At 45.7% G+C, this 16,259-nt stretch overlaps 1 protein-coding gene across 3 annotated transcripts in view; it reads left to right on the top strand.

The window, feature by feature from the left end:
* The first annotated feature begins 4,336 nt into the window (after window positions 1-4,336).
* GIT1 (GIT ArfGAP 1) overlaps window positions 4,337-16,259 on the top strand; it is a 98,435-nt gene continuing 86,512 nt past the window's right edge. For all 3 annotated transcript variants that reach the window (XM_069945865.1, XM_069945867.1, XM_069945866.1), the window contains exon 1: window positions 4,337-4,634. In XM_069945865.1, the coding sequence (XP_069801966.1) occupies window positions 4,583-4,634 (52 nt within the window). In that variant the 5' untranslated portion in view covers window positions 4,337-4,582. The remainder of the gene's footprint in view (window positions 4,635-16,259) is intronic.

The raw sequence follows: 16,259 nt of genomic DNA on the forward strand, positions 1-16,259 counted from the left end.
GCCAGGGGTAGGAGAATTACTGTAGGCTAGGGGTAGAATAATTACTGTAGGCCAGGGGAAGGAGAATTACTGTAGGCCAGGGGTAGGGGAATTACTGTAGGCCAGGGGAAGGAGAATTACTGTAGGCCAGGGGTAGGGGAATTACTGTAGGCCAGGGGTAGGGGAATTACTGTAGGCCAGGGGTAGAATAATTACTGTAGGCCAGGGGAAGGAGAATTACTGTAGGTCAGGGGTAGGGGAATTACTGTAGGCCAGGGGAAGGAGAATTACTGTAGGCCAGGGGTAGGATAATTACTGTAGGCCAGGGGTAGGATAATTACTGTAGGCCAGGGGTAGGGGAATTACTGTAGGCCAGGGGTAGAATATTACTGTAGGCCAGGGGTAGGGGAATTACTGTAGGCCAGGGGTAGAATAATTACTGTCGGCCAGGGGAAGGAGAATTACTGTAGGCCAGGGGTAGGTTAATTACTGTAGGCCAGGGGTAGAATAATTACTGTAGGCCGGGGGTAGAATAATTACTGTAGGCCAGGGGAAGGAGAATTACTGTAGGCCAGGGTAGGGAGAATTACTGTAGGCCAGGGGTAGGAGCAGTGTCGGACTGGTCCGCCAGAGCACCAGAGGATCCTCCGGTGGGCCTCCAATTTTATAACCTGCACTAACACTGATTGACATGTCATTTCTCACTGGTTCTTCATTGGCGGGCCCCCAGGATCAATTCTTCTGGTGGGCCCCAGATATCCCAGTCCGACACTGGGTAGGAGAATTACTGTAGGCCAGGGGTACAATAATTACTGTAGGCCAGGTGTAGAACAATTGCTGTAGGCCAGGTGGAATAATTACTGTAGCCCAGGGGTAGGAGAATTACTGTAGCCCAGGGGTAGAAAAATTGCTGTAGGCCAGGGGTAAGAGAATTATTGTAGGAAGGGGTAGGGGAATTACTGTAGGAAGGGGTAGGGGAATTACTGTAGGAAGGGGTAGGAGAATTACTGTAGGCCAGGGGTAGGGGAATTATGTAGGAAGGGGTAGGGGAATTACTCTAATCGCCCTACATCAGTCAAGAAATGAGAACGTCCATCAACATCTATAAAAAGTTGCCCAAAGTAGCAGCTGTACTATTCACAGCTCCTGGGATATGTCCACGAAAGTTTATATCCACTGTGTGCTGAGTGTATACCTGACAGAGGGCCAGAGTGTAAATCAGGTCTGTGTTAAGATAAAAAAAAAATTATATAAACTGTATATTACCATTATCTTGACAAAATAGAATATTTGTTGGGGTCCAATGTGTATTTTTCCTTTCTACCTTTATGTGCAAACCACAGGACATAGAGTAGTCAGTGGTGGAGCTGCGGGAGATGATGTCCCGGACGTCCTGACCACTATGTACTCACACCTAGGTGCCTAAGGCCAGTCTGTCAGGGAGGCACAATACTATGTGGAAATGGGATTCTCTGCTGTTACAAGTACGTTAATACTCTAAAATGCCTTTCTGCTTATAAGAAGGTTGAGGAGTTTGTGCAGAATTGTTTCTTCTTGTACCTCTATAGCTCCGGGCTTCATCCTTCTTATACTGAGCTCCATAAAACCTGCTTTCATTTAAAGGGGATCTTCGGAAATAAATTTTTTCTTTCAAATCAACTGGTCTCAGAAAGTTATATAGATTTGTAATTTACTTCTATTTTAAAATATCCAGTACTTATCAGCTGTTGTATGTCCTGCAGGAAGTGGTGTATTCTTTCCAGTCTGACACAGTGCTCTCTGCTGCCACCTCTGTCCATGTCAGGAACTGTCTAGAGCAGGAGAGGTTTTCCATGCGGATTTGCTGCTGCTCTGGACAGTTCCTGACATGGACAGAGGTGGCAGCAGAGAGCACTGTGTCAGACTGGAGAGAATACACCACTTCTTGCAGGACATACAGCAGCTGATAAGTACTGGATATTTTAAAATAGAAGTAAATTACAAATTTATATAACTTTCTGTTACCAGTTGATTTGAAAGAAAAAGATTTTTGCCGGAGTACCCCTTTAATAGCAGGATCTGATAGAGGAGCCGAGTCCTGTGATATATATGTTTATTTCATCAGGGTAAATCCTGACCGGACTCTTGGGCAGACAGTGAGAGTCCTGCTTACCCAGCCCACACAGGTGACTGACAGATTTATTATTATCGAGCTGATGTTATGTCTTTAAACCCTCTTAATGCCGTGTAACGTACATGTTGTTCAGGTGGATATTAGGAAAGTACGTTGTGAGCTTAGGAACCTAGCCTGCTCCATATGTGTTGTCACCAAGTGAATACTGTGAAAGGACTGCCTGGGAATTTCATGTGTTGATATAATATACATATATATATATATATATATATATATATATATATATATATATATATTTGTTTTAGGTTAAGTTTACACTCTGCAGGTTTCTCATGCACTTGCTGCAGAGTTGTCAGCGTACAGCAGTCTGTGGCAGGGACTAGGAGAGTGAAGGCTTACCCTCTCTAGCTAGTTACCATCAAAGAGACCCACACAGTGCCTTGGGGACTACTACCAGTGTCCTACCTGAGTGTAACCCCCTCTGTGCCAGCACTGTGCCAGCTCAAGGAGGGATGGAGGTCTAGATGAACTGCAGGCACTATGACCACAGTGACCCCATCAGTAACACCTAAGAACTACCACCTTCATCATCCACCTACACAATCCACTCTCTGCCACTTCTCCTTCGGCTGTTGCACATATGTGGCAGGTGCTCTCAGCAGCTGGGACCAGAGATAACTCTGATCCTGGACATTTATCCTGCTACATTCCATGTAAATAGAGACCTTAGCATGGCAGACGCTAGGTGGCAGTCCTATCAGTCCACATTGTTACTTAGTGTCAGTAGTAGTGGCAGATATGGTATGGTTTGTCAGTGTCACTGTAGTAGTGATAAATATGACATAATTCATTGGTGTAACCATAGTAGTGGCAGATATAGCATGGTGTATTGGTGTCACCATAGTAGTGGCAGATATAGCATGGTGTATTGGTGTCCCCATAGTAGTGGCAGATATGGCATGGCTTGCTGGTGTCACCATAGTAGTGGCAGAAATGGCATGGTGTATTGGTGTCACCATAGTAGTGGCAGATGTGGCATGGTGTATTGGTGTCCCCATAGTAGTTGCAGGTATGGCATGGTGTATTGGTGTCCCCATAGTAGTGGCAAATGTGGCATGGTGTATTGGTGTCCCCATAGTAGTGGCAGATATAGCATGGTGTATTGGTGTCCCCATAGTAGTGGCAGATGTGGCATGGTGTATTGGTGTCACCATAGTTTTGGCAGATATGGCATGGTGTATTGGTGTCACCATAGTAGTGGCAGATATGGCATGGTCTATTGGTGTCACTATAGTAGTGGCAGATATGGCATGGTGTATTGGTGTCACCATAGTAGTGGCAGGTATGGCATGGTGTATTGGTGTCCCCATAGTAGTGGCAGATGTGGCATGGTGTATTGGTGTCCCCATAGTAGTGGCAGACATAGCATGGTGTACTGGTGTCCCCATAGTAGTGGCAGATGTGGCATGGTGTATTGGTGTCACTATAGTAGTTGCAGATATGGCATGGTGTATTGGTGTCACTATAGTAGTGGCAGATATGGCATGGTGTATTGGTGTCACCACCACCATAGTAGTGGCAGATATGGCATGGTGTATTGGTGTCACTATAGTAGTGGCAGATCTGGCATGGTGTATTGGTGTCCCCATAGTAGTGGCAGATGTGGCATGGTGTATTGGTGTCCCCATAGTAGTGGCAGATATGGCATGGTGTATTGGTGTCACTATAGTAGTGGCAGATATGGCATGGTGTATTGGTGTCCCCATAGTAGTGGCAGATATAGCATGGTGTATTGGTGTCACTATAGTAGTGGCAGATATAGCATGGTGTATTGCTGTCACTATAGTAGTGGCAGATATGGCATGGTTTGCTGGTGTCACCATAGTAGTGGCAGATATGGCAGCCTCCTCTGCAGTGATGGACGGGCACAGCCGCACAGTCCGTCTCTGTGGAGGGCACAGCACAGCCGCACAGTCCGTCTCTGTGGAGGGCACAGCCGCACAGTCCGTCTCTGTGGAGGGCACAGCACAGCCGCAAAGTCCGTCTCTGTGGAGGGCACAGCACAGCCGCACAGTCCGTCTCTGTGGAGGGCACAGCACAGCCGCACAGTCGGCCTCTCTGGAGGGCACAGCCGCACCGTCTCCTTGCTCTTCTCCGTCTTCCTCCTCCTCCTCTTCTCTCCCATTTCCTCTTCCCATCCCCTGGGGGTGAAGCCTGGGATCTGGCTCCTCCTGTTGGATGGGCAGGGCTTCTCTCAGTTTCCTGCAGCCGATACACTCAGCCCAGGGTGAGCTGCAGAGCCGGAGACATCCCCGCTCCTGATCCGTCCCCGTCGTCCCCTTGGTCCCCGGGATCCGTGCAGGAGGCGGGTGGTGCCCCCTGTGCCCGGTGCCCGCCGCCGCACCCCCGCCTCTCCCCGGCTTTCTCCGCACTGGTGCAGCACAGGACAGCACCCTGGCTCAGAAGGTGATCCCCTCCTCTCCCCTGAGGATGTCTCGGAAGGTGCAGAGGGGCGAGGTGTGTGCAGACTGCAGTGCCCCAGGTAAGACCCCCTATGCCAGGCAGCTGGCCTCACCCTGCCCCCCCTGCCCTGCTCCTTCACTAGGGCCTCACATAAGGGGCATGACATAGGCCTCCAGTGCTGCCAGGACACTCTCTGCTCTGCCTGCTGGTAACTAATGCCCCTATGGTGCCACCCTGTGCCCAACTTCCTGGTGATGCCACTAGATATAACCAGTCTGATCCCATCCACAATGATGATACAGGACAATCATATGACCTGCCAGGTGCCAGTCTGTGGGTACCCTGGCATGCCTTCACCCCAGGTGGCACAGTGCAGGTGCCCATAGGGTAGTCCTGTAGCAACAAGACAGGTTTGAAATCAGAATGAAAATTCACTTGAAGCGCGTTGATCGCACCAATGTGGCAGAGCTGAGTTGGTTTGGAGGTATATGGGGCCACCTGACGTGCGCAGAATCGTTATTTGTTGGATTAGGCAGAGTAGCGTCAAAATCTGTAAGGCCATGTTCATACTACGCTTGTGGTTCTGATTAATGGATGCGTTTTATACTCTACAGATACAAACCAATACACGTACACAGATGCAGAATGTCGCACTTTTGCACTTTTTTTTTTTTAGCGTTGTGCCGTATTACAGTTACAGTGCTGCTCCTGTTAAAGGGGAACTCTAGCAAAAAATATTTTCCTTTCAAATCAACTGGTTTCAGAAAGTTATACAGATTTCTAAATTCTGTTTAAAAAGGCTTCCAGTATTTATCAGCTGCTGTATGCCCTGCAGGAAGTGGTGTATTCTTTCCAGTCTGACACAGTGCTCTCTGCTGCCACCTCTGTCCATGTCAGGAACTGTCCGCAGCAGTAGCAAATTTCCATAGAAAACCTCTACTGCTCTGGACAGTTCCTGACATAGACAGAGGTTGTCTATGTCAGGAACTGTCCAGAGCAGGAGAGGTTTTCTATGGGGATTTGCTGCTGCTCTGGGCAGTACCTGACGTGGACAGAGGTGGCAGCAGAGAGCACTGTGTCAGACTGGAGAGAATACACCACTTCCTGCAGGACATACAGCAGCTGATAAGTACTGGAATACTGGAGATTTTTAAATAGAAGTAAACTACAAATCTACTGTATATAACTTTCTCTTACTAGTTAATTTGAGAAAAAAATCATTCGCCGAAGTTCCCCTTTAAGGGTATGTTCACACAGGGGTTTTTTTTCACACTGATTAAGGCTCATGCTGTTTGTTATTTGAAATCTGCATCAAGAAAAAAAAGGAAGTGATGTCACTTTTTAGTGTAGTCCCCATAGATTACCTGTGGCACTTAAAGGGATTATCCATGGAGATACCATCCTCTCAAAACAGTGCCACATCTGTCCTCAGGTTGTGTGCAGTATTGCAACTTGGTCCCATTTACTTCAGAGGATATGAGCTGCAATACCACCCACAAACTGTGGACATGAATGGCGCTCTTTCTAAACAGAAGCAGCCATGTTTTTCTAATCCTGGATAATCGCTTTCAGAACGGTGTATTCCCAGCGCACAAGCTCATCAGTTGGGGTTGGCAGCTGTCAGAATCCCCATAGGGAATGAATAGAGAGCGGGCTGGGGACATGCATTGTGCTCCATTCATTTGGGGATCAGTTTTTATCTGTTATTAGGATGGGTGGGGGTCCTACAGATCAACCTGTTATCCCCTATCCTGAATATAAGGGGTTACACTGCAAGCTAGGAATACCCCTTTAATTCTAGAAACTAGAGAACACGTCAGTACATAGACTTGATAGTAAGAGTCTGGGTTATACAGCTATAGGGTGTCATGGCATGCATTTGGCGCATTTCACTGCTTCTTAACAACTAGTCTACGGTAGAGGTGGTTGTGTTGCGATCCGCCTGTTGTAAATTACATGTCGCAACGTGACCACATTCTCACTCATTAGCAACACGACCATGACATATGTCTCATGGTCAGTCCATAGCCATATGGTGGTCTTCTATAAGGTGCCGACTTGAAGGAAGTTTACCTGCATGTTATGGAAACCCATCTTTACTGCACCCAGCGTACTGAGCTCTGCTACATCTGCGCTGGAAGTGGATTTCAGAAGAGGTTCTATTATATATTGTATCCTTTACCAATTAAATACCCTCAAAGGGGTAGTTCACTGAAAAAAAAATTCTTTCAAATCAACTGAGAGATTTGTAATTTACTTCTATAAAAAAATCTCCAGTCTTCCGGTACTTATTAGCTGCTGTATGTCCTGCAGGAAGTGGTGTATTCTTTCCATTATACCGCAGTGCTCTCTGCTGCCACCTCTGTCCATGGCAGGAACTGTCCAGAGCAGGAGAGGTTTTCTATGAGGATTTGCTACTTCTCTGTACAGTTCCTGACATGGACAGAGGTGGCAGCAGAGAGCACTGTGTTAGACTGGAAAGAATACACCACTTCCTGCAGGACATACAGCAGCTGATAAGTACTGGAAGCCTTGAGATTTTTTTTTTAATAGAAGTAAACTACAAATCTCTGGCATCGGTTGATTTGAAAGAAAAAAAAGTTTTGGGGAACAACCACTTAAAAACAGCGTCAGGGTGCATGCACACTACGGAATACTTGCGGAAAGGCTGCTGCGGATTCCGTCGCTGGCCCCTGCTCGCGGGCGAGCGCATCTCGGCCTGTGCCATAAACTCCATTCTAGGCACAGACGGATTCCGCCGTCAATGTCAATTCTTCTGGTGCACGGCAGAATCGGCACGGCCATAAAATGGTGTTTATGGCATGGGTGGAGATGCGCGCCGCTGCAAGTGGGTACAAGCGACTGAATCCGTGGCTGGAAGTAAGCGCTGATTCTGTAGTGTGCGTGCACCCTAACAGTAGTCTTTAAAAATGGCAGCTATGCTCGCTTTGCCCAGTTAGCATAGGGACACTGGGGGAGATTTATCAAACATGGTGTAAAGTGAAACTGGCTCAGTCACCCCTAGCAACCAATCAGATTCCACCTTTCATTCCTCACAGACTCTTTGGAAAATGAAAGGTGGAATCTGATTGGTTGCTAGGGGCAACTGAGCCAGTTTCACTTTACACCATGTTTGATAAATCTCCCCCGATTTGTATATGTAGTTTTGACGATTCGGAATAAAACTTCTTAAGATGCGTCGGTCGATGAGATTTAGACGTAAAACACTCTTTCTGACACAAGCATTAGCAGTGAATGGTCCTATGTGATTTTTTTTTCTGTTTTTGAGACATTTTTACAGGACGGAAAAAAAAAACAAACCCAAAAGTCTCCATTGAGAGAACGTTTCCTGGTGCAGCCCCGTGTGTGAGCGTTCTCCCGCAGCTGGTTGCTCTTTGTGCCGCTATCTGTGAAGAGTGAAGTCACTGCTGGCACATTGCTGGCTTGATGTGTCTGTCAGATGGCGGGTATAATGTGCATACATATGGCGTCATGTCTCTCTGCCTCCAGGGAATGAATGGATTTATCTCCTATCCCTGGTGTATGTCACATCATGTATGGCTGCATCATTATGTTTGGCTCTTTGTTGTCTGGCTGGATGACTTTAGAGAGCTGCTGCGGCTGCTAGTATTGTTGTTGGGGAAGAGTAGATTGTAAGCTCTTTGAACTTGAATCTGCCCTGTAACCGTGTTGAGGTTGTTGTCGCTCCTCCTTATTCTCCAGACAGGCGGCAGAATTGCGGAGATCATTGAAAGATATGGGGAGTAGACGGCAGGCATATAGCGACTGCATGTCTATAGTCCATACTCTAGGACGGTATCATTTTTTGGGAGTGATATAAAAATAAAAAAGAAGTGATACTCACCTACCCTGGTACCCCAGAGCGGCTTTTCTAATAGCTCCCAATCCCTGCTCACCAACACTTTTTTAGCCTGCTCAGCTGGTCACTAATTGGCCAGTGTTCAGTCCCTGTAGAGATGATGTGCCACAGACAAACAGCACCAGCAGCTGTGGGGGATCAGGGTCGGTGAGTATTACTATTTTGTTTTTACACCCCCCCCCCCCCAGTCTTATATATATATTCCTGAACAATGGCTTTCGAGCTTAGTAAGAGAATACAAAGTCATTCGATAACACCACCACAGACATCTGCTTTTCTTATGGGCCTGTGACCTGGCATTAGGAGTCCAGTAGGCGGTCCTATTGAGTGACTGATAGCTGTGTCTGCATGCATTCCTTTACATGGAAGGTTATCAGTCATTAAGACCGCCCGCTGGACCCTTAAGGGCGCTCTATTCATTCTCCATGGCATGGCTGGTGATAGAAAATGCAATGTTCGGCTATCTTTGGCCTCTCTGTAGAGAATGAATGGAGCTGCGGCGTGCATGTATGGCCCACCACTTGAGTTTTGGGGTCTCCATTCTTAAAATTGCTTCGGGGCAGAGGGAAGCAATCAGATCTATCATATCTGTAGCCTGTATGGAGACACACTGAGATAAAGACACTTTATGTGTCGCCATACGGTGCTGTGCTTGGTGTTGAATTCTTGTACAACCAATGTTTTGGGGCCAGAATAGTGCCATAAAGGGGTATTCCACTTCTGATCTGTTGCTGCCCATGATGAGACTAACAATTCCTTCATACTTTTGTCTCCTTCTCTTAATTCTCATCTGCTGCTTTCTGCAAATCTGTATGTGAGCTTTTCTCTTTTTCTCCCCCTCCTCCCCCTCCCTTCTGAGACAGCTGATGTAAACAAGTCCCTGGCAGGCTTTTTCTGCAACTTTTGTAGCTTCTTTGTAATGCTTGGAGGGTTAAGTTGCTGATGAACTCACTGTGAATATCCCTCTCAACATTACAAAAAAGCTACAATGTTGCAGATAAAGCCAGTCAGGGACTTATTTACATCAGCTGTCTCTGAAGGGAGGGGGAGACAGAGAGTAAAGACACACACACAGACTTTTATGCCCTCCGCAGAAAGCAGCAGCTGAGAACTGGGGGAAGGAGACTGATTAGATAATAACAAGTATGGAAGGAATTGTTAGTCTCATCATGGGCAGCAACATATCAAAAGTTATGTTTGAGTAGAATACCCTTTTAAATGACATCTAAAGGAGCATGCGATATTAGATATCACCGGTAGCGGGCTGTTCAGTGTTATGGTATCTGGATCTGAACACGTCTCGAGGTTGTCAGAGTCTGCATATCGCAGCCATAAGCAGTAATGCAGGAGGTTTGTGGGTATGATGGTACATTCCTTCTCGGTGCCGTGCGTTGTAGGTTGTTACATAAGACATTAGCTCACAATGCAGCAATTCTCTGTGCTCCTCGGTGTGATACAATGCTCTCACTCAGGTCAGGGCTCACTCTGCCGTCTCTTTGTAGCATCGGGACAGCTCGCCATTGTCGCTGCACTGCATTGCTAATTTGGCAGGGTACGTTATACCAGGAAAGCTGGCACATGGAAGCGGTTACTGTCTGTGCCGTTTAATCCAATCCCGGTTATTGTGATGACCTCGCTGTACAGAAGGGATTATGCCGCTATCCTATATTTGTATACAGTGCGGAGTATGCCCATGCCAACACGGGTAGTAGCAGAAGTCGTCGCTCTTGTCGTGATAAATGTCTACGTACATGGAGAAGTGTGTGTGTGTGTGTATATATATATATATATATATATATATATATATATATATATATATATATATATATTTATATATATAAAAATATAAAAAATTTTCCCCAAGTCTAAAATAACAGCACATGTGTTTCAGGGCTACTGTATAAATATACACACCGGTGCTGAATTATGGAGCAGCTGTGCTTGGTCTACAAACTCTTTTATGGCCCTATGTACATGCACGGCAAAAACAGATGTTAATAAGGCACAATATTTCACCATGATGGCCACAGACCATTGGGGGAGATTTATCAAACATGGTGTAAAGTGAAACTGGCTCAGTTGCCCCTAGCAACCAATCAGATTCCACTTTTCATTCCTCACAGACTCTTTGGAAAATGAAAGGTGGAATCTGATTGGTTGCTAGGGGCAACTGAGCCAGTTTCACTTTACACCATGTTTGATAAATCTCCCCCATTGTTTTTTGCAGTCTGCAGAGTTCTTCCCTCCATCTGCACTGATAAACTGCCTGTAAGATTCCCCCATCCACCTGTAGTATACTTTCCTCCAACACTGAATTTAATATAATACAGCCTCTGTGATCTACCTTTCCTGATGACTTGGATGCTTTTCTCTCTCTTCATACTCTCATATTTTTAAAGGGGGTATTCTACTCAAACATAACTTTTGATATGTTGCTGTTCATGATGAGACTAACAATTCCCTCCATACTTTCCATACTTCCTTCCCCCAGTTCTCAGCTGCTGCTTTCTGCTGAAGACACTAAAATCTGTGTGTGAGCTTTTCTCTCTGTTTCCCACTCCCTTCTGAGACAGCTGATGTAAACAAGTCCCTGGCAGGCTTTATCTGAAACATTGTAGCCTCTTTGTAATGCCGAGAGGGTTAATCACAGTGAGTTCATCAGCAACCTGACCTCAGAATAAAGGCCCTATTACACAGAACGATTCGGCTGTATTCGTCCTGTTTATTAGAAGGCAACGATCAGCCGACATGAATAATGTCGGCTAATCGTTGCTGTAGTTTGTCTTTCAATATGTTGAAAGACAAACGACTAATATAGCAGCGATCTGCTGCCGTCACACTGCGGAATAAGAATGGCGGCAGCCATCTGCTATGGGCTGCCCAGACGATCTACCAATCACCCGGGCAGCCCTCCCCGCGGCCCCGTTATCACTCACCTGCTCACTGCCGACACGTGTAATAGCAGCGGCAGCGAGCGGGAAGGAGGAGTAAGCGAGCACTGACAGTGCTTGTTTGCTCCTCTCTGTCGCCCCTTGTAATAGAGGCTTAACTCTCCTAGCATTACAAAGCAGCTACAATGTTGCAGATAAAGCCTGACAAGACCTTGTTTACATCAGCCTTCTAAGAGGGGAAGGGAGGAGGGGGAGACAGAGAGAGAAGCTCACACACGTTTTTTTGTGTCTTCAGCAGAAAATGACAGCTCGGAATTGGGGGAAGGAGACTGAATAGATAATAACAAGTATGGAAGGAATTTTTAGTCTCAGCATGGGCAGCAACATATCAAAAGTTATGTTTGAATAGAATACCCCTTTAATTTCCCTTTCGCTTTACATTATATCACTGATATACATTGAACTATCTTAAAGAAATTAATCAAACGTGTACAGAAGCGAGCCCGTGGCCTGCCATCGGCTTTGTATAAACCAAATCTAGTTTGTTTAGTTACAGTATTCTGTTTACCGAACATACATGTTCTGTTTGTAGGACTCAGAGGTGCAGTAGGTGCTTGAGTACTGTGGGTACATTGATGTATGTGCTGGAAACTTTTCTGGCACATACCATAAGCCGACATTGCTAAACGCAGTGTGAAAGTAGCTCAACACCGAGGAAAAAGAGGCGGTAGCAGAAAAACACAGCCTGGAGCCGTGTACTGTCTGATCTACGGCTGAAGCTTTAGTATAGGTAGACTACAGAGAAGCAAAATGGTAGGAAATTTTTAATAAAGGACACTTGTGTGTGTATATATAAGTACATAGGGCATTATAGATATTATCCAGTGTAAGGTATAGAACCCATTTAAAGAAACATTATGGATAATGTATACTTTGTGTTATGTCTGGGACAGGTGTCACAATAGGGAGGGATCTGTGTTCTGTTTATGTAGAAGAGCTGTTACGGACCCTCTTAAGCCCCTATTACATGGGGTGATGCAGAGGAGCAAAGGAGCGCTGTCAGCAGGGAGCTGGGGGGGGGGGGGGGGTCAGGGGATGATCGCTTGATTGTCCGCAGCCCATAGCACATAGCAGCCGCTCCTATTCCACGGAGGGGCGGCAGCAGATCGCTGCTATATTAGTCGTTTGTCTTTCAACATGTTGAAAGACAAACCACAGCAACGATGAACAATGTCGGCTGATCGTTGCCTTCTATTACACAAGACGATTATCGGCCAAATACGGACAAGAATAGTTTTGTGTAATAGGGCCTTTAGTCGTATTCTGCGTTACTGCGATCATTTTAAGATCGCTTAAGCCCATCTCACACAGGGTAAATCGTTGAAAGACTGTTTACACGAAACGATCTGCGAATTTCTTGCGAACGACGAACAACGATTTGAGAACATGTTGAAAGATCAAAATGAACGATTTCTCGCTCATCATTGATCGTTCGCTGTGTTTACACAAGCCGATTATTGCTCAAATGCAATCGTTATCGCGAAAATTCGAACGATAATCGTTCCGTGTAAAAGCAGCATAATTCCGTTAGCAGGCTCGTAGGCCTTGGAATAAGTGTGTCCGGACCCAGAACGGAGACGGGGGGTCGTTTATTATTCGACGCAGAAGTGAAGTATTTGCTCATGGCGTCCCATTGGCCCTCGCTCTCGTTTCTCCAAGGTCCTTTAGAGAATTGAAGCAGCACCTGCCCCTTTTTCCCCTACCACTTATTTTGATAAATGACTTTCTATGTCTATCCCGGCAGATGTGATGAATGTGGATCCGTGGGATTTTGAGTATCTTCAGCATTTTTATTCTTCCAGCGCAGCTTGCTTTATGGCTGTTGTTTTGGTTACAGATATCGTTGATTGAACATTTTATACTGGCTGCGTTTTTTTAGATGGAAATATTTAAAGTGACTCTGTACCCACAATCTGCCCCCCCAACCGCTTGTACCCTCAGATAGCTGCTTTTAATCCAAGATCTGTCCTGGGGTCTGCTCGGCAGGTGATACGGTTATTGTCCTAAAAAACAACTTTTAAACTTGCAGCCCTGTGTCAAATTGGTGTGGCCTAGAGTGTCTGTGCCCTAGGCTTGCACCACCTCTCCTCCCTCCTCCCCACCCTCTTCATCATTAGGAATGCTCCTGGGCAGCTTTTTTTCTGTTCATCCTTTGTCAGAACACTACACAGGTGCCTTAACGATTCAGCACCTGTGCAGTGCTCACACAGGTGAGGAATAGGAAAAATCCTTCCAGAGGCATTCCTAATGGTGAGTAGGGCGGGTAGGAGGGACAGAGGGGTGGTGCAAGCCTAGGGCACAGACACTCTAGGCCACGCCAATTTGACACAGGGCTGCAAGTTTAAAAGTTGTTTTTTAGGACAATAACTGCATCACCTGCCAAACGGACCCCAGCACAGAGGACCTTTACCCTGCATGCAGTTACATATAGTCACTGTGAGCTCCTAGGACATGATTTAGGAGTCCGGCAGGTGGTCCTGATGAGTGACTGACAGCTATCTCTGCATACAGTCCTTTGCAGGGAGGGTTATTGATCATTAAGAACCCCCCTACGATCTCTGTTGGGGTCTCTATCTGGGTTGACATGTACTTCCTGTTTATGGGAACGCTAAAGGTACTCAGGCACTGTACTCGGGTATCCCTGGTGCTCCCATAAGTATATAGCAAAATAAGCAAACATGCAAGTTGTAGCTTGTGACTACCAATGTGAAAGGGCTTGTTCACCTTGTTTTTACCAATGTGAAAGGGCTTGTTTTTTTTGTCTTTCAAATCAACTGGTGCCAGAGTTTGTAATTTGCTTCCATTAAATAATCTCAGCTCTTCCAGTACATATCAGCTGCTGGATGTCCTGCAGGAAGTGATGTATTCTTTCCAGTCTCACACAGTGCTCTCTGCTGCCACCTCTGTCCATGTCAGGAACTGTCCAGAGCAGAAGATGTTTTCTATGGGAATTTGCTACTTCATTGGACAGTTCCTGACATGGACATAGGTGGCAGCAGAAAGCACCGTGTCAGACTGGAAAGAACACACCACTTCATGCAGGACATACAGCAGCCCATAAGTACTGGAAGAATGGAGATTTTTTTAAATCTATGTAACTTTTTGAAAACCGTTGATTTGAAAGAAAAATATTTAAGCTGGAGTGCCCCTTTAACAAAATGTAAAAACAAAAAAAAAGGATCCCTTTAAGGCATTTCACTGTGTATCTGCAGAGTGTGAATGAAGCCTAATCCTTTCCCACATGTGTTTGTTTTATTGCTTTCCTCCTAATGGGATATGCCATACTGACACCGAGAATAATGACAGTATAGTAAAAGACTATTTCTGGTTTACAACACAAGGTCGTCTTAAAACCACAAGCGCTCAGCACTTTCCAGGAAACTAGAAGGATCAAAGAGGAGCTTGTCCTACACATTGTGGAAAAAAAAGATGTTTTAGTGGTTTAGGAAATGCAGATTGATTGAGCCCTGTGCCCCGTCCTGCAGGGAGAGGAGGACGCCATTGTCTGGTGATGAAGAACTGCTCATCTTCCTCCATCATGTATATGTACAATGCTGTCTGGCTGCCTGTACACAGCCGCATCCTGTCCTATAGCTGCAGTGCGGACTCAGCAGCCCTGGGGGGGATGGGGAGATCTTTTTTTTTTTTTTTTGCTTTCTTTTTATAGTTTGCTATTTTTACGTCTCTTCTCGTTCTTTCAGGGGCTAGTGTAGGCCTAGGTGAATGTATAGATTCTACAGTCCATGTCTGATCAATAAGAATTGGCTGCAAGTTATGAAATTTATCATTGATTTATCTGTGAGGTAATAAAGGTGAGCGCTGGGCCGTAATACAGTGTTAGTCTGGTTACACATACTGTAGGTGCGTTTTTTGGTCACCAAGTCCTGGCCTGACCGTGTCTGATGGCCTAAACTGACAGCTCAAGGTCGGGCTGTAATATGGATGCAAAAAATCTGCAATACTGTGCCTATATGTATGATAGAATATACAGGGGTTATAGCGGAACCTATAGGCATTGTTTCAGATTTTATTATCTTCCTGTCATTTATGTTCAGTAGGAAAACTGTGGGAACCCCTCCAACCGTGTCCATGTAGCTTACTGCAAAGATGAGAAGACTAAGGCTGGCGTCACACTGCGTTTTTGTAGTCCGTTTGCAAAAAAAACGGCAGAAAAATGGATGCATTTGTTTGCATCCGGTTTGATCCGTTTTTGCATTGACTTCCATTATAAAAAAAAAAGGAAAAACATAAAAAAACTCATCACAAGGGATCCATTTTTTTTTTTTTAGCATACACAAAAATGTGGTCGACCACATTTTTCTGTACGCTAAAAGAAACAGATGCGTTTTGATAATGGAAATAATTTTTTTATAATGGAAGTTAATGGAAAAAACTAATCAAACCGGATGCAAACTAATGCATCAGTTTTTCGTCCGTTTTTTTGAAAAAAAAAAATTACAAAAACACGGTGTGAACCCCATGTGATGTTTCTAGGAAATATGTTCCGCTATCTCCCATACACATGAATGGCACATCAAGGCCCACCTGTGACCGCCGTTTCATTCAGACAGGGGATAATGGTCCCGTATTGCTCTCCTCTCTTGTCCTCACCTTGTCTGTAGCATCGCAACTCTGTTCCATTGAAGTGAAAGATCACAAGTTGTAATACCACACACAACCTAAGGACATTGGTGGCGCTGTTTTAGGCAGGGCCGGCGTTAGGGGGGGCAAAGAGGGCATTTGCCCAGGGCCCCCATCCCCCAGGGGCCCCCTGCCCCAGTTACAGTGAGTGTCAGGGGCAGGACCGCTAAGACAACGTCCTATCAGGGGTCACACAGGCTACAGGACGCTCTGCTCCGGAGTGTGTAGCTTC

This window comes from Dendropsophus ebraccatus, chromosome 11 (genome assembly GCF_027789765.1).
Source record: "Dendropsophus ebraccatus isolate aDenEbr1 chromosome 11, aDenEbr1.pat, whole genome shotgun sequence".
Lineage (NCBI taxonomy): Eukaryota > Metazoa > Chordata > Amphibia > Anura > Hylidae > Dendropsophus > Dendropsophus ebraccatus.